Genomic DNA, 18,850 nt, shown 5'->3' on the forward strand with positions numbered 1-18,850 from the left:
TACAATTTCAGGGGCTCTTCACATGGGACATAATGGCACCGCAAAGCACCCAGTTCTATAAAATCAACATGAAGTACAGCCAGAAGAATGACATTGAGTGAAAAAAGTATGTTGCCAAAGGAAATGGAATGCATCCACCTACACACATTTTTATACAATGTTCGTAACAATTGTAATAGCCAAAAACCAGAAACAATCAAAATGTCCTTTAACAGGTAAATGAATGGTAAAAGTGTGGTCCATTCAGTCTATGAAGCTGAATAATGGCCCCCCCAAAGAAGTCCACACTTTTTCCTAATCTCCGGAATCTGTGACCATGTTACCTTACATGGGGACTTTGCAGACATAATCTCTTTAATCAGGATTAAGGATATGGGAGTTTATCCTGCATTATCAAGGGGGAAATAGCCTTAAATGCAGAAGAGGAAGCAGGAGGGTGCAATAATGGAAGAGGCAGGAGACATGCTAAGCATGAGAGGAACGACGGAAGAAGGGATCGATCACAAAGCCAAGAAATGTGGGTAACTTCTACCTTGAAACTGGGAACACCCTTCCACTGACAGCCAGCATGATCAGATCATGCTGAACAAAGGAAAGGGGACCTCAGTCCTACAACCACATGGAACTGAATTCAGCCAATGAAATGGATTTTTCCCTAGAGTGTTTCGAAAGGAATCAACCTGCTAATACCTCAGTTTTAGCCCTGCAAGACCCATAACCCACAGCGGACTTCCAACCTACATAACTATCAGACCTGTGTTGTTTAAGCTGCTAAATTTTTTTTTAAGTTTATTTTTCTTTTTAAGTAAGCTCTACACTCTACATGGTGGGGCTTGAACTAACAACGGATGCTCTTCTGATTGAGCCAGCTGAGTGGCCCTAGGCTGCTAATTTTTCATTTGTGGTAGCAGAAATAGGAAACAAATATACATACCATGAAATGCTACACAACAATAAAAAAAAAAAAAAAAGCACTATTGATGGATTTCCACAACCTGGGTGGATCTCAAGGGCATTATGCCTCGGGGAGTGGGGGGAGCCAGTATCAAAAGGCCACACAGAGTATGACTCCATTTATATGGCATTCTTAAAGGGGCAAAGTTCTAGAGATGAAACACAGACTAGTGGTTGCCAGGGTTAGGGATGGTCGGGGGCAGGTGAGCGTAGCTATAAAGAGCCACCACGAGAGATCTTCACGGTGACAGAATAGTTCTGTCTTGATTGTGGTTCTGGTTACATGAATGTACACATGTGATAAAATGGCAAGGAATTGGGGCGCCTGGGTGGCTCAGTTGGATAAGTGTTCGACTCTTGGTTTCAGCTCAGGTCATGATCTCAGGGTCGTGGGATCGAGCCCCATATCTGCTGGTCCTTCTCCTTTTACTCCTCCCCCATGTGCCCCTCATATATAAAATAAAGTCTTTTTTTAAAAAATGACCCAGAATTATACATACACATGGTACCAGGTGGCAGAAAAGGAGAGAAAAAAAGTGGATGAAAGCAGCCCCTGATATCTAGAAGTCAACGTGGCATTCATAGCCGTGCCATGTTATTCTCCTTTTGGACATAAACAATCTTCTACGGCACCAGCCTCAGACAAGTTTACCAAGATAAAGTGAGACAAAACAAGGCCATTTCATAATTTTGTCTAAGCAACTGACAAAAGCCAAGTCACCGGGCCACTCACAAAATACCAAACACACTCCTCCCTTGGCTAAAATGGCTAATTGCTGCTTCCTTACAATGACAGCTTTATCTTCATGCTTGCCTCCTCTCCCTAAAGATAAATTTTGAGATCCCCCATCATAAAATTGCCCCACTTTCTGACAGCAGCTGAGCTAGAGTGAACCCCACTTTCTTAGACTTCCCCAAAAGCACCCAATCAAATCCCAAAAATCCTGTAGCAGGTTTTTTTTTTTATACCATATTTGGAATGAGATGTCCTGTGGCTCCCGGTGGTGTATGTTCTCCCTTGCTGCCATAATAAAAAATAAATCCAACTTGTCTAACTAGAGGTGTGTTCCCAGTGGGTTTCTGGCTGGAGGGCACTGATGCTGGAGGATGCTGTACTATAGTCACATGAGATGTAACCAACCATCAGGGAATCCAGGTGAAGGGTACATGGAAACATCCCTGTACTCTTTTGGCAACTGCCTATACATCTGTGATCATTTCAAAATCAAAACTTAATAAATAGCCTATTTGAAATACATGGAATCATATCTATCTGTAAATAACTAAGATTTTTCCATCCCAAGAAACTAACTGCAGAAATGTATTGGTATCCAGCGTTACCTAATAGAGTGATCTATCCAGTGATCTAGAGGTAAGAGGCACAGAAATAGAAACCTCACTGCAAAGGCTTACCCTAGACTCTTTAGGCTAAAGAACATTTGTTGTCTATGTGATTAAACCAATATGATGTTTTACCTTCTGTTTGTGTATGTGCACAGACTCCTATGGAAAAAAATAATAAATAGCTCTCAAAACATTATCATCAGAGATTCTCTTTGAAGAAGGGGATGAGGTAGGTATGTATGGGTGGGAACAGATAACTGTGCCATTTACTGAATGAAGAATAATTCAGACTTTCAAAAACTAACAGTAAAATTAAAATATAAATAGGTGGTATGATGACTCAGTAAGAATTGTGCCGCCTGAACACACAGGAAAGGAAGAGAAAAAATCAGAAAAAGAAACCAGTAAATCAGAAACAGCAGCCCAAAGGACCAAAGAGTTACTGAAAGTGGATCAGGAAAGTCCAAAAAGTAGACCTAGGAAGAAACCAGTGGGTGAGGGAACATAGCTCCCCATCTTGGAGTACCAAAAGACTGGTTCCCCCCATGCTCTCCCCGCCACGAGAGTGGCCAGGTAAGCAGCAGGAAGAGCCAAAAGTAAAATCACCATGGCAACAGGCCACGGAATCTTCACATTGCTAGAACTTTCCAGAGGCAGCAGTCCAACTATGATGGCTCTTTGTGTGCACATCCATACTGTTATTATCTGGTAATAACAGCTAAATAAAGAGTGAGTTTACCAAAATATTGCATTGATATGTAGGTAGGTCTCCTGCTGCCACTACAAACTTTTTCCAGTTCAGCCTTTGGTCACCTGTCTTTGGGGGGAGGAAGACAGGTGCTCCTTAGAGATGACTAAACCTTACCCAACTGTGGTAGGCAGAATAATGGGTCCCAAAGAGCCCACATCTTGATCCCTAGAATCTGTGAAGATGTCACGTGTATAATAAAAGGGATTTTGCAGATGCGATTAAGTCAAGGATCCTGAGTTGGGGAGTTTACCTCGGATTACCTGGCAAGCCCAGTGTAATCTCAATAAGGAGCTAGGAGGGTCAGAGAAGGAAGAGCTGGTTCTGTGGTGAAGAAAGCGGAGGTTGGGGAGGGCGGGGGGTTGAGCATTGGTCAAAGACTCCCACCCACCGGGCAGCTTCTAGAAGCTGGAAAAGACCAGGGGACTGAATCTCCCCTAGAGCTTCCTGGAGAAATACTGTCCTGCTGACACCTCGATTGTAAGTCCAGGGAAACACTGCAGACTCCTGCCCTCAGAACCGTAAGATAATCTATGTTGCGTTAAGACACTGAATTTATAGTCATTTGTTACAGTAGCAACAGGAAACCCAAACGGCCACTGATAAAGGCGCAACCTACTCTAATTACATTACAGTGAAGATAGAGGGGCAGCCCCAGTGGCTCAGTGGTTTAGGGCTGCCTTCAGCCTGTGTGTGATCCTGGAGACCCAGGATCGAGTCCCACATCGGACTCCCTGCATGGAGCCTGCTTCTCCCTCGGCCTGTGTCTCTGCCTCTTTCTGTGTGTGTGTGTGTGTGTGTGTGTGTCTCGTGAATAAATAAATAAATTTTTAAAATACTAATAAATAAATAAAGTGAAGATAGAGGGATAGCACTGTCACATTGCTGGCCGACTCAGGACAGGCGATGCTCAAGGTCTCTCATCTTCCGCCTTCCAAATGTTCAGCTGCTTTAAAAAAGGAGACAAGCTTCTTCCTAGAAACGTGGTGTTCATCACCATATATAATGTAAGCCTCTTTCTTTCTCTACAGTGCACTTGTTATCATGCGCTTGTTATCGAATGACATACGTGATAACCACATACACCTGAAAACCACAAGAGTATAGGGTACATTTGCTGGTTATTTCACAATATAACTTAGAGAGGTTTTCACATCTGTGCCTGGAGAACATCTCATCTTTCCGTACTCAGCACTCTGTGTATTTATCCTCAATATAGATACTATTTACATCAATAATACTTCTCTGGTGTATGTAAGTTCTACTGATAGAAGTCCACTGGGAACCATGATTATCCAAACCTAAATATTCCGATGTATGATTAAATTCATCCTATTTTTCATTTCATTCAGAAAATATAAGCTATTTCTTTTCCCCCCCCAAAATTCGATCTCAGGACATAATGTTCTGTACTTTTGTTTAAAAACTGCATTATTAGATTTGAACATGGCTATATGACATAACAGCCTTTATTTTTTTCCCAACAAATTGAAATGGGCACAAATCTTTATGAATGTATATATTGATTTTAACCTATAACTTTGAAACTCACCTTACCATTCAGTACTCAGCAACTTGGAATTCAAATTCTAAATGATCTCCAAGCTTCTAACTTAAGGGTTTGATGCTAAAGCAAACAGAATTTCAGTTCTTTGTGTAATTTTTAGCCTGCAGAACAGCTGACCCCCTAGATTGTATATCAGATCTTGTAAGGGACATGAAGCTGTAATTTGGAAAAACAACAGAGCGATCATTTTATGTTCTAGAACAGACCATCTGTGACCACCCTAGGAACTCAGGGGGAAAGGGGACCCATGTAAACATGAAACTCAAGCTAGCTACCTGCTGTGCACAGAGTCCTTTGTCTCCTAGCTCCTGCCAGCACCCATGAAACTACCAGGCTAGGCTCTTAGCTCACAAGTAGGGTAACATCTCCATCTTCCAAGGTAATTAACAAAGAGCTTAGGAATACATTTAATAAAAGACATACAAGACTAATAACTAAAAATATATCACTGAGAAACTTTTTTAAAAATTTAAATAAATGAAGAGGTACACCATGTCTGAGGAGTGGGAAAACTCTGTATTATCTTTTTTTTTTTAAAGATCTTATTTATTTATTCATGAGAGACACAGAGAGAGGCAGAGACACAGGCAGAGGGAGAAGCAGGCTCCATGCAGGGAGCCCGACGCAGGACTCGATCCCAGGACCCCGGGATCACACCCTGAGCTGAAAGCAGATGCTCAACCACTGAGCCACCCAGGTGCCTCAAAAATCTAAATAAATAATCTAAATAAATGAAGATATACTATGTCCGAGGAGCGGGAAGACTCTGTGTTGTTAAGATGGTATTTCTCAGGGCACCTGGGTGGCTCAGTAGGTTAAGTGTCTGCCTTCGGCCTGGTCATGGTCCCAGCTTCCTAGGATGTCCTGGGATGGAGCCAACACAGAGGAATTCCTGCTCAGTGCAGAGTCTGCTTCTCCTTCCTCCCTGTTCTTGCACTCTCTCCATTCTCTCTCTCCCTCACTCTCAAATAAATAATAAAATCTTAAAAAAAAAAAAAAGATGGCATTTCTCCCAAACCCATCTATAGATTCAGTGCAATCCCAATCAAAATCCTAGTAGGCTTCCTGAAGACACTGACCAGCTCAATTTTTAAATTTATTTACTTTTTTAAAAGATTTATTTATTTATTCATGAGAGGCACAGAGAGAGAGAGGCAGAGGGAGAAGCAGGCTCCATGCAGGGAGCCAGACACAGGACTCGATCCCGGGTCTCCAGGATCACACCCTGGGCTGAAGGCGGTGCTAAACCACTGAGCCACCCAGGCTGCCCTCAATTTTAAATTTAGATGGCAAACCAGAAGACCTAGAAGAGCCGAACAATCTAGAGTAAGAAGAAACAGGTTGGGAGACTTACATTACTTGGTTTCAAGACATACTTTATAGTCTTAAAATATAGCTAAAGCAATCAAGACAGCGTGGTATAAGCATTAGGACACAGACCAATGGAACAGAAGAGCGTGCAGAAACAGTACCACACATATACGGTCAATTGACTTTGGGAAAAAAGTGCAAAAGTAAATTGACGGTGTGAAAGTCGTTTTAAACAAATAGCACTAGAACAACCTGCATGTAATCAAAATTGACCAAGGCACTCAGTGGTTGAGTGCCTTCAGCCCAGGGCCTGATCCCGGGGTCCTGGGATCGAGTCCCACAACAGGCTCCCTACAGGGAGCCTGCTTCTCCCTCTACCTATGTCTCTGCCTCTCTCTGTCTCTCATGAATAAATAAATAAAATCTTTTTAAAAAATGGACCACAAGGAAATGTGGAGAAACAGATCTGGGGATGGTGACTGTGCCATATCTGTGTATTTTTATCCTAAGACAGCTTCCCGAAGTAGGAAACATCAACTCCAACTTTAACAGGAAGAAACAGGTTCAGAACCCTGACTACATGCCTAGGAATGCAGAAGGCAGCATTTGGGCCCCAGCATCTCTGAACCTCAGGGTTGTCCCGTGGTGGTAAAGGAGCCTCTGCAGAGAGCAGTGAGAGGACAAAAGGTCCCAAGTCTACCAGGAAGCGGAGTTTCCTTCCTGCCCTTGGCCTGGCTCTCCATTTCCAAGTCCCATTGCAGCCCAGGCAACAAGGCAGAAAGAGCTGAGGGAGACCTCCTGTGGTAGTACATTTCGTTCCCATGATGCTGGTGTGGGGGAAAGGTACGAGTTGTGAGACCATGGAACTGTGACAGTCTGTTGTCTCTCATATGGAATCAGAATCAGAGTTCAAGCTGTCTTTAAGTTCTGGATGTGGCTCAGAGTCACAGGAAGTTGCCCACTGTTGCTGGGGGTGGGTCTGCTGGGAGAGGGGCACGTCCAGGGCACCCATCACCACCCACCCAGAGCATTCAAGGGGGGCACAGCAACTCTCCAGAGGGACATGAAGGGGTCAGGCTGCGGGTACTCGGAAGGTGTTGGGAAGGGCCAAGGAGAGGTGTTCCTCTCACTTAGATCCTGGGATCCCGTGGAGGGGCCTCTCCAAAAGCACAGTGCTGGGGTCCGCTCCCTGCCCCTGGCTGGCCTTGTGAGCATCCAAGGTAAGTCCTGCAAACTTCCCAGCATCTGTAGACACTGTCACCAGCTCTTCCTTAGGCACCTCTACTCAAGCCCCTTAACAATTGCCTGCACAATTTATGCTTCCCATTCCTCATCCCAACATGCACCTCACTTTCAAAGAATTCCCAGCCTTCCAGAAAACTCTGGATTTCTTGCTCACTCCAAGGACTCACGAACTGGCCTAAAGGCTTCTCCTGTCCCCAAGTCTCTTTCCTCCTTTGCTTTCTAAGGATTCCTAGGAACTTGGTCTGCAGTGTCACCTTCTCCATTTCTATTCCCGCAGTTCCCCCTCCAGCCCTCTGCTCTGTAGCTGCAGGGCCTATTCCAGGGCTGGCAGAGGGCTGCCATTTATTCTGTGCTCCTGGTGTTCAGGAAAGTAAGGTGGTCCCCAGGTGCAGGCGTGTGTTGCTCATCTCTGCTCTATGCAGTTCCCCCATACCCATCCATTTTCTCAGATAATGCCATCTTACCCGTTTGAAACATTTGCATATGCAGCGAAAGCATAAAAGCACAGGTGGCCCGGACACACCCTGCCTTCAGGGTGCTGGCTATCCCTGGGGAGAGGACAGGCCCCACAGGTCAGCAAATTTGTCCTTTAAAGGGCTAGGGAAGGGCAGCCCAGCAGTTTAGCGCCTCCTTCAGCCGGGAGTGTGATCCTGGAGACAGGGGATCAAGTCCCTGCATGGAGCCTGCTTCTCCCTCTTCCTGTGTCTCTGCCTCTCTCTTTCCGTGTCTGTCATGAATAAATAAATAAAATCTTAAGAAAAATAAAATAAAATAAAATCTTTTAAAAAAATAAAGGGCTAGGAAGCAAATATTTTAGGTTTCTCAGGACTATCCAACTTCTGCCAAAGTAGCATGAAAACAGCCACAGACAATATGTAAATGAATAAGCACGGCTGAGTTCCAATAAACTTTACTTATGGATGCAGAGATTTGAATTTCATAGAATTTTTACATTATAAAACATCATTCTTCTTTTGATTTTTGTCTAAACCACTGACAAATGTAAGAGCTATTCTTAGCTCACAGGTCGCGCAGAAACAGGTGGTGGGCTGGGTTTGGCCTATGACCTGTGCTTTGCTGGCCCATCCTGTACCTGAATCATTTCATTTCTAGGGAAGAAAGAGAAAAAGAAAAGGGGAGAAGCAAATAGGACGATATTAACATTTGCTAAATCCTAGAAGTGAGTGCAGGGCTGTCTGCAATTTTGTTTCCTATGCTTTTTATATATACTTTCAAATATTTTAAAATTTTTTAAAAATGCAAGAACAGGAAAAAACCTGGAAGTAACCCCCAATTGTTCCCAGAACTTTATCACTGGGTGCTGGGATTAAAGGTGATTTTTTATTTTCTTCTCTTCTAATATGGTTATTTATTGCTTTTGTAAACCTGGGTGTTGGGGGAGGAGGAGAAACACTGATGCAAACATTCTTTTTTTTTTTTTTTTTAAGGAGGAGACCTTTTTTAAAAAGGTCTTCCCTGGAGACCACTAGTAACCCAGAAACTTCTTCCCTAATGTCTCTGGGAGGGGCTTCCCAGGCCCCCAGCCCCAGCACTGTCTGTGGGGGTGGGGCAGGGGGCCACAGGCTGGGTTCTCTGAAGCTTAGAGTGCCATCCTAGGACAACTCAGAGGCTGCTGCTGCTGCTGCTGTTGCTGCTGGAGGGCACTTGGATCAGGTTCCTAGACACTAGTGATGTGTGACTGCAGAGACAGTTCATGGGAAACCCAAGCTTCTCTTGGACCTCTGCTCCCACCCAACTTTTCCAACTGTGTGGATCTGCAACCCTCCTCCACCCAACTCCCACCCAGCCCCCCACCCCATGCCTACCACCATCTGAAGCATCAAGAGCCAGAGTAGACTTGTCAGCCATGCCCACAGCTCTGCTGGTTCCCAACCCACTCCAAGTGCTCCCACTTGCCTAGGTCTTTCCAAAGGCCTTATCCCACCACCTTCTTGCTGGGTTTCTCTCTCCTGAGTGCCAGGTTCCCCCACTCTCTCCCTATACCATACCAATCTAGCTTGCTGGCTGCTAAGAATCATATTCCCAAATCACAGCTCTCGTAAGCAAAGTGAAGGTTAAACATCCTGCACTCTGACGCTCAGTAGCTGGGTAATGCCGAGCAAGTACTTAACCAATTATAGACTCAGTTTTCCCATCTGCAAAATGAAGCAGATCAGAGTAACTGAGAGAATGAGGATTTTAAAAAATGATGCATTTAAAAGACTTAGTAGAGCCCCTGACACAGTGGAAGTTGTTGTTAGAATTACCATCATTTACAAAATCTTTCCTTTGATTCTCTGTGGCTTGCTAGTGGGAGTGCCAACCTCTTGGCTCACCATTCAAGGTCCTTACCAACTTTCTAGTCACATCATCTGCTAATCTGATTCCAGGAGACCTTCCTCCAGGATCAGCTCCCTGAGAGTAGGGACTTCCTCCACAGCAGCCCCTGGCACAAGGTTTGCAAACAGTAGGAGGCTCACTAAAGCTCTGCTACTCTGAACAAGTACAAGTGACACTTGTAGCAGCCTCTGGAGGAAGGGATGCCAAAGATTCATATGGATGGTTCCAATCCCCATTGGCACCACATTTTATTTCTAGATCAGCACTAAGAGAGGTGCAATTGACCCCTCAGACTTTGAATAAACAGGTAATGACAATTCACCCAGCCTATAAGAATACGCTATGCTGTGTCACACCTATTTGCTAGAAGTGCTTCTAAGCCCAGAGACGTTGACTTGTCTGAGATCACAGAGCATTTATGATGCAGTCAGGGGGCAGCCCCCGTGGCTTAGCGGTTTAGCGCCGCCTTCCACCCAGGGCGGGATCCTGGAGACCCGGGATAGAAACCCATGTCAGGCTCCCTGCATGAAGCCTGCTTCTCCCTCTGCCTCTCTCTCTCAAATAAATAAATAAATAAATAAATAAATAAATAAATAAATAAATAATCTTTAAAATATATACTTAAAAATATATATATATGATGCAGTCAGGACTCCTGCCCTGGCCATACTCCTAAGCCAGATTCAGTCCCCAGAATGGAAGTATAAATGGATAGGAACCCATTTTTTCTCTTAAGACTATCTCTAACCAACCTCTACAAACCCCTCCACTTCAAGAGGGACAGCAAGAAGGAGCATCGCCCCTGGCTGCCCGGCTCCTCTGGCCTGTCTCTTTCTTCTCCCCTCTGCTCCCTCATCCATCAGGAGCTTAGGGGAAGGGACAGAGCTTCACAGCCCCAGATTTTCCTCCCCATCCTCCCTGCCTTTTTTATTTCACAGCCATGTCAACTCATCACCTCTGAGGTCCAAGAAAAAAGAAAAAACATGGCCCAGATGCTGAAAGTGCTCTCTTGTCTGTCAGGGAGAAGAGAGGAGGGAAATAAAAGCTAACAAGACTTCTAAAAAATGGGGCAGCCCGGGGGGCTCAGCGGTTTAGCGCTGGCCTTCAGCCCAGGGTGTGATCCTGGAGACCGGGGATCGAGTCCCACATCAGGCTCCCTGCATGGAGCCTGCTTCTCCCTCTGCCTGTGTCTCTGCCTCTCTCTGTCTCTGTCTCTCTCTCTCTCTCTCTCACCACCCCCCCCCTTTGTGTCTCTCATGAATAAATAAATAAACTCTTAAAATAAATAAAATAAATAAAATAAAAGCAAAATCTCCAAACCACCTCTCAGTTACCCAGCAGCTGTCAAAGTCAACATAGGAACCGGGTAAAGTGGGGAAAGCCCATCCCAAATCAAACCCAGGCAGCTGCGGAATCTGGGATTCACAGACCAAGAACGGCTGCCTTTGCAAAGGCATGATGGGCATCCTCAGGCAGCTCATCTTCTCCGCTAACGTACAGGTGGGTCTGTCTAGATGGCAGAACCAAGTCAGTCTTTTCTGAGTACACAGGCTACTGGGCTTTTTTTTTTTTTTTTTTCTCATTATCATTATATGGAGGGCTATGAGATTCCCCTTGCTTCCTTATTTATTCAGTCAGAGGAAATCACAGCACAGAGAGCCGCTTCCAAACTCAAGGCCACGTGGGCCAATTTCAGATGGATAATTAAATATTGAACAAATGCTGAAATGCCTTTGCTGGATCAGGATGGCTAAAAATAACCCTGCCACTCCATGCGATAACCACCCTGCCACTTGGCATGGCATCTCGCCCGCTCATTCTCAAATCCCTCCTCCCAGCAACTGTCAAACACAAACTTGCCAGGAGAACGGTGGGGGTTACAGGGTGCTGGGGGATGCTGGGCGGGCCGGGCACTCACTGCCCAAATTCCCACTCAACAGAAAACAAAACAACTTCAGCTCTCCGCAGGCAAGCTCCAAATGTTCCTGAGCAGGAAATACTCTCCCTTTCCTGACATTTAAAACAAGTGGCCTCAAGAGGAAGGTGCAAGGGAAGTAACACAGCCATTGCTCTTAAGAACAGTAAAAAAAAAAAAAAAAAAAGAACAGTCAAAAGGCTTCATGTTATCTCTAAGCAAAACACATATGGGATGTGAGCGCATTAGTGTCAAGTTACACAAGAGCCCATCCCCTGTTCCCTCCCCCCAGAAGACCCAGCTTGAAGACCCTGGCTGCCTCAGTTTCCCTATCTGCACTACCCTTAAGAAAAGCAACGAACAAGACCCACTTGGAAATACAACACAGGAGTCCGGATTCTGGACCTGGCTCACTCATTAACTTCTCTACATAACCCTGAGCAAATGGCCTTGGCTCTGCGGGCCTCGGTTTCCCCAGCTGTCAAGGGAAACAGCTAGCCCCCTGGTGCTGGTGGTACAAGAGGCCCTCTGGCCTGGCCCGGCAGCAATCGCCACTGAGCAACAGGCTCCGGCCCTCCCATGCCACCAGGTTCCGGTGAGCACAGGCTGCAGCAGGGCAGAGACAGAGCTTCGGGCCTGACCTGCCGTGCTCAAGAGGGCATTCTAGTGTCTCCACATCTCACCAGCCACAGGAAAGAGGAGACGCTGGGCTCCTGGGCACCATTCTAGTGTAAGGGGCCCAGGTTCAAACCTCGTTTCTCATGGCCCATTACCTCACAACTGCAAGCTCAGTTTCCTAACTGGGCAAAGGGAAGTGACAGTAACGACCCCTACCTCCTAGGAGGGTTGAGGGGTCAAAATAAGATATGACATGCTCAGGCAAAGCTCTTGGTGCAGGCCTGGCACACATTCAGGCACTATCTTCCTTGCTATGAGAGGTAATCTGGATGAGCCAGGAACACAAAGGCTAAGAGGCTGACATTCCAGCAGATTACCTGGGACTTCTGGCCTCAAGCTGTCTGCCCATCTTCAGACACCTCATACCAGGGCCCTGAACCCTTAGCGCAAAGAGACTTGGTGAAGAGGCAGTGCCCTGTGACCTTCCCAGGGAAAGCACATGGTTGGCAGAACACAAATGAGAGCAGGATACAGGACTGGGGTTGGGGGGTGAGACCAGACCTAAAGGACCATCTGAGTGGTCCCAGGCAAGCAGAAGAGCCAAGTAGGAAGACTGAGCCCCTCCCTCATAGATGCCAACTGTGCCAGAGTCATTCCTCTGCCCCCCTCCCAAGTTATGGCTAGAATTTGGGGAGATGATGGCCAAGAACATTTGGTGGAGTCATTGACTATGTAAAAGAAGGAGGAGGCCTTATTGAAGCCAAGGCCTGACCTCAGAAAGATCTGCCTGCCAACAAAATAGCAGCATGGTACATTTATAAGCCTGGGATCTGGAGTTTTGCAGAACTGGGCTCTACCTTTCTGAACCGTGTGAAGCTGGATGAGGCTCCCACTCTTTGGACTGCAGGTTCCTCCCCCATAAAATGAGGATAATGCCAGTATCCATCTCACAAGGTTGTTATGAGCATTAAATGAGATGAGGCAAGTACAAAATTAAGCTCCCTGCTGGGCACTGAGAAAGCACTCAACAAACGAAAGCCATTTTAACTTCATTACATGCCATGTAAGGGAGTGAGCCTCCAGCTCCTGGAGTATGTAAGGGCAGAAGCTGGGATCAAGCCCCAAAAGAGGGATTGGGACTCAGGAGGAACAGAGGAAGAGATGAGGCAGAAAAGGATAAATGTACAATTTTACATTTGTATCCAAGTTGGGGGCAGAGAGTCGGGCCTTGGGCCCTTGGGGGTACATTTGAAGGATAAAGGGTGAAAGGACAAAAGACACAACCAGCCGTCATCCGCAGAGGCATCTCAGTGAAGCCAGGATCTATATGGAATGGTCCAGCCCCTGCCCCGCACTACGGTGGCACACAGGCCCTTCTCCAGCCATCACTCCCAACTGGGAAGCAGCTGTGTCAAACCAGCGCCCTCCCCAACCCTGTCACCATCTTCCTGGAAGCCAGCAGCCCTGGGTCCCACACCTAGTTCAATGAAAGTACTTCTGTGCCTCAGTGTCCCCATCTGGACCCCAGGGGTTAGATCACTCAGCTGCCATGGTCTAGGCACAGAAGGGGGCCATGACCTCAGGAGGTCAGCCCCAGGATTCCTGGGCACCTCTGTGAGGCCCTCTTGCTGTGTTCCTCCAAGTGTGCTGGGGTGTTCCTGGGAAACCCCTCCAGAGGCCCCTCGGACAGACCCCAGCACACCCTGAAAGGAACGGGGCCCAGGGAGAGGGGAGACACACAGCAGCCAACACACAGGGCCATGCAGTGAGACTACTCATGGATGTGGAGCAGGGATTAGCCATCTCAGGAGAAAGTACCCACCCAGTCTAGGCTTAGCCCCCGGAAAAACTCGGATGAAGACATGAAGAAAAGTATGCATGTGAACATTCCAGGTCTCTCAACACCTCAGGCAGCAGGGCAGGATTGGCCCAGCTTGGCAAAGGGGGAGACCGAGGCCCTGGGAGGTGCCCGGAGTCACACAACCAGCTTGTTGCTGAGCTGGGGGTAGAGCCTGTCTTCTACTAACCACTGCTCTGATCTCCAAAAGGGCTCCGTGCCCCAGTGAACCTCAACAAACTGGCCTCCTCAGCCATCTGGGGGCTTGCTGAGGGCTGGGAGCACACACCATCCATCCCCGGGCACCCAGGCTGGAGTCCAGCACATAGCAGGTGATCCGGACATGTTTGCTAGTTGGTAGATGGGCCAGACTTTGTCTGGAGTGAGGGGAAAACTTGCATATCTCCCCCCAGCAGCCCTGGGGGGGACAAATAGGTCACAAACACAGACAAAACTTTTCTTGACCTGGGATGGAAGGGGTAGGCAGGAAGGCACCCTGGCTGGTGACACTCTACTGGCAACAGGACCCCCTCATATCCATGTGCCATACCTAACCATCCCGTGGACTTAGAGCCACAAAGCCCAATGTGAAATGGCCAGATGACCCTTGCCATCTAGAGTTTCCGGTCTCCACCCTGCCTCTGGTCACCATCACCTGCAGGTCTCACTCTGCCCATTCCTCAGATTGGAAGATCAGGGCCTAGAGAAGGAAGAGCTCTACTGAGTGCCCTACTTTGCTCAAAGCTGGGGGGGTGGGGGGACATGCTGTGGTCACTGTCAGTCACTTGTAGGCCCACCAAGGACAAAGTCCTGCTCTCAAGTCCAGAGTGAGACCCCCCTCCTCGCCACTACCACTCTAGGTGGCAGTGGCGACAGTGGGCAGGGGGCTTGCTCAGAGGTGGCAGCCTGGCCACCGCCATCCTTCCCAAGACCAGGCCAGGCGTGAACCTGCCCGCAGCCAACTCTTCCCTGCACCTTTCTGTTCCTTAACATACACACCCCCCGGGAGCTCTCAGTCACTATCCTTCCTTGCTAGTGGCAGAGGCCAGAACAGGTGTGGAGTGATGGGTATGGGTGATCGGGGCTGGGGTGCTGGATATCACCCCATCTTCTGGGGTCTGATGTCACCACTGTGGGGACAAGCCCTCTTGAAGATGGTGAGACTGTGCAGCCTGAGGTCAGAAAGGACTGGCTCAAGGGCCACAGGGCAGCTCCCCCCACATGAGTTACCACCTGGGTTGGGGTGCCGGCCTCAGGAGGAGGGGTGGCCCTGGGGGCAGAGGCAGGGACCTGGGGTTCCATGGAAGGGAAGGTCCATGGCTGCTCTAGGTGGGCAAGGAGCCCCGAGCCTCCACCCCTCACCCATCCATGCCTCCCCATCGCTCCAGGCCCTTTCTCCAGCCCAAACTACTGCTCCCCACTATCGCCCTCCCAAACCCTCCTCTTCCTCCACCCCAGGATCAACTCTGTCCACAGCACCCAAGACATGTTCCTTCTCCCTGTCTTCCCATGAGCTGTTCCTCTCTCTAGAATAAGAACACCAACAGCTCACACTCAACTGTGACCCAAGTGGCTTCTAGCTTCCCGTGTACTTGCTCTCATTCTCAAAGGACCCTGCTGTCACCTACACCTGCTTACCAGACTAGGCCAAAGAGAAGTAACCGGCCAAAGGATAGTTTAGTGCAGAGCTGGGGCTTTAACACACATCTGACTCAATCACTCCCTGAGCTGAGGGAAATCGTAGCCACCTTGTGACGCCTTGTCCAAATGCCACTTCCTCTGTGAAGCCGTCCCTAATTTCCCCAGATGTAATTTCTGTTCAGTCTCCGCTCCCCACCCCCCACCCCTGCCCTGCCCTGCCCTGCAGGCTTTGAACTCCTTCAAGGCCAGGACATGGAGCAGGGGCGCCTGCAGAATGGCATCAAGGTGCAAAGGAGGTCATGCTGGGCAACTGCAAGGACAGGGGAGGGGTGGAAGCCTCGGGGTGCCCTGAGCATTACTGGGCATCTGTACAACACCCATTTCTCACAGCATGAACACAGGTCCTCATGAGTCCTATGAGTCCTGCTAGCCCCCTCGACAGCTCAAGAAACTGAGGCTCAGAAAAGAGAAGTGGCTTGCCCAAAGTCTCAGTGCTTGAACCCAGATCCCCCGCCTTTCAGGCCAAACCTGGATGGGGGGGCAGAGTGTGGGGGAATAGCCAGAGGCCACTTCAAGGAAGGTGGCAAGGGGAGGTGGGCCACAGGCCTCAAGAGACCCTTGAGGGCTGAGCTCTCAGCACACACCTGTGCGCACTTTCCAGTCTCAGCTTGAACCATCCACACATGGGGAACTTACCACTTCAGGAACTCACTACTTCCTGAGGAAGCTTTGTACATTGTTCTTCAGCTCTGATTGTGGGAAAAGTCTTCCCCATTCTGGGGGGGGAGCAAATGAATGCGTGCTGCCTGACTTACCCTCAAGCTGCTAATAAAACTAAGGTTCCAGGGCATCGCCGAAAGGCCCAAACCACACAACCAGCAAGCACCTGGGCAGGTGGGGATCTGACCCCAGGTCTGCCTGATTCCAAGCCCAGATCTGCTCCAAGCCCTGCCTGACGGACCTCCGCACTAGGACCAGCCTTCCCCTTTTCCCAAAATAATCGACTCAGCCCAGATCCTGCTGAGCCCTGCCAACCGCCCTCGTCCCAGTCATCCACCACCCGTGAGCACTTCGGGGGTCCTGAGCCTTTGACAGGGACGCTGGCCCCCAGGACCCCTTCTTCTGGGCTCCTCCTCCCAGGGCGCCCCCTCCCTGAACTCCATTCCACCCAACCTCGGAAGGAAGTCCTGGCCCCCACCGGGCCCACCAGGCCACCGGGCCCAGAGGGCAGCGTCTTGGATCACGTGGGCTTCCCACTGAGGATCCTGTTGCTGGAAAAAAGAAAACCCTACTCCCATTTCCCCTCTTCCCTGTCCCGCCTCCCGGCTTGAGAGACAGAAACTTTTCAAAGGAGGTGGGCCCACCGCTCTCCGCTCTCCTCCTGGAGGGGTCCGGCAGGTCTAAGAGCGCAGCCCCTCTGGGGCCAAGGGCTCCTGGGACCGGACACTCTGCAGTCCAGCCGCCTGTCCCTCCACCACGGGGCTGGGAAGTGCGCGAAGCCCCCGGGGGGGGGGGGGGTGTGGGGCTCTGGGAGGGACCCCCCGCCCCGCACACCCTAAGCTGAGAGGTTGAGGCCCCCAAGGCCGCCGAGCGAAGGCCCAGACCCTGGTCAGGCTGCTCGGTGCCCGGGGACAGGGGGCGGAGGGCGGCGTCCGAGAGAGGGAGGGGGAGCCTCGACCTGCCGCTTCCCCTGCGCGCGCTCGAGCCGAGGCTGGGCCCGGGCCCGGGGCAGGAGGCCGCGGCGGGGCGGGCGGGGCGGGCGGGGCGGGTCGGGGCTCGGGCGGCGCCTACCCCTGGCGGGCCGGGTCCGGCTGCGGGAGCGGCTCCTCTGTCGCTGCAGCCGGGGCCGCCGCAGCAGCCGGTAGTAGTACGAGGGCCTCCCGGGGCTCTTCCTGGCGCTGGCGCCGCCGCCCGCGGACATGCTGCCGCCCGCCGGGCCCGGCCGGGCCTGGGCTCCCCGGGACCCCTCGGCCGCCGCCCGCGAGCCGCCCGGACTCCGCCCCCGCCCGCGGCCCCGGGCCCCGGCCCCAGCGAGGACGCGGGCAAGTCCCGGCCTGGAGTCCTGGAGTCGCGGCCCGGGGAGCCCGGGAGCCCCGCGGGGGTGGACGGCGCGCGGCGGCCGCCAAGGAAGGGGCCAGGCGGACCCGCCGCGGACCCGCGAACACACCCGCGCGGCCCCGCCCCCGACGGGCCCGGAGACGCCCCAGGCCGGGTGGCGCAGCGGTTGGCGCCGCCCGCAGCCCGGGGCGTGACCCTGGAGCCCGGATCGAGCCCCGCGTCCGGCGTCGCGCCCCCTGCGGGGAGCTGCGTGCCCCCTGCCCGGGCCTCCGCCTCCCCGCGCGTGTGCGAATAAATAAACGGAATCTTTAATAAGTAAAGGAATGGATGAAGGAATATTGTCCCGCTCGATGCACGCATTACTTGCACGTCACAAGCCCAGCTGTGGCTCTGGCGCAGGGAAGGCCGAGGAGCCAACACACCCTCGCACAGGCTCCGCCGGATCCAGACATCGGCCCCCCACGAACAAGGCCGGGGCGCTGGGTCTCCCCCCGCTGGGCAGTCACAGCACATCCCGGGCGCCCCCCGAGGAGATGGGAACAGAGGCCGAGAGCACACAGGTGACTCCCTCCACTGCCTCCTGCTGCAGAAGTCACGCACTCCCCAGGTCAGAACCTTCCACGGCCCCCCACGTCCAGGCAACGAGCCTTGGCCCTCGAGGCTCTGACCATTCCGCCCAACCCTTCCCCAGCCTCACTTGCTTCCCCTCCTTGTCACCCCTCTTTGCCCTACTCCCAGAAGGGTCTGCCCTGCCAAAGGCCATCCTTCTAGGGCCCGAATCCTCTAGCCTTCCCTGACCATCCTGGCCCTCGGTGGTCTCTCTCCCCCTCCTCCTGTGTGATCCGGAACAGCATTTATCTCGCAAATTATTCAAACAACTGAGCTTCATTCTCTCAAGTACAGAAGGGGAAACTGAGGCCCTGACAAGGAATGCTGATTGGCCTCAGTCACACAGAAATGGCAGAGGCAAGTGGTCTCAGCCCGCAGCTCCCAACACAGGCGGGGCCTTACAGGTGTGCTTGAGGGAGAGTCCGCTGCGGGTGCCAAGATGATCTGGAAGTTCTCTAGAACAGCTGGGAAGGTGGGGCCCTGGGGGGGTGGGGGCGGAGCAGTCTCGGCAGAACTCCAGCCCGGGTTTTGCACCTCACAGAGGCCCCCCTCCCTGGCTCCCTGGCTCGGGGGAGGGCCCCCAGGCCTGGGGGAAGCCTGGATCCCAGCTGGAAGCCAGGCGCCTTCCCCGGCCAGTGGGGAGGGGCAAGAGGAGGATTGCGC

The 18,850-nt window shown here is 50.8% G+C and overlaps 1 protein-coding gene across 1 annotated transcript in view; it reads right to left on the reverse strand.

Annotated features, from left to right (window-relative positions):
- The window catches only part of DAB2IP (DAB2 interacting protein), a 120,413-nt gene extending 102,944 nt beyond the window's left edge, over positions 1-17,469 (reverse strand). Inside the window, 1 exon segment of the mRNA XM_038549475.1 lies at positions 17,312-17,469. Within this exon segment, the coding sequence (XP_038405403.1) occupies positions 17,312-17,441 (130 nt within the window). The 5' untranslated portion in view covers positions 17,442-17,469.
- Positions 17,470-18,850: the final 1,381 nt, after the last annotated feature.

The sequence above is a fragment of the Canis lupus genome, chromosome 9, assembly GCF_011100685.1.
Source record: "Canis lupus familiaris isolate Mischka breed German Shepherd chromosome 9, alternate assembly UU_Cfam_GSD_1.0, whole genome shotgun sequence".
Lineage (NCBI taxonomy): Eukaryota > Metazoa > Chordata > Mammalia > Carnivora > Canidae > Canis > Canis lupus.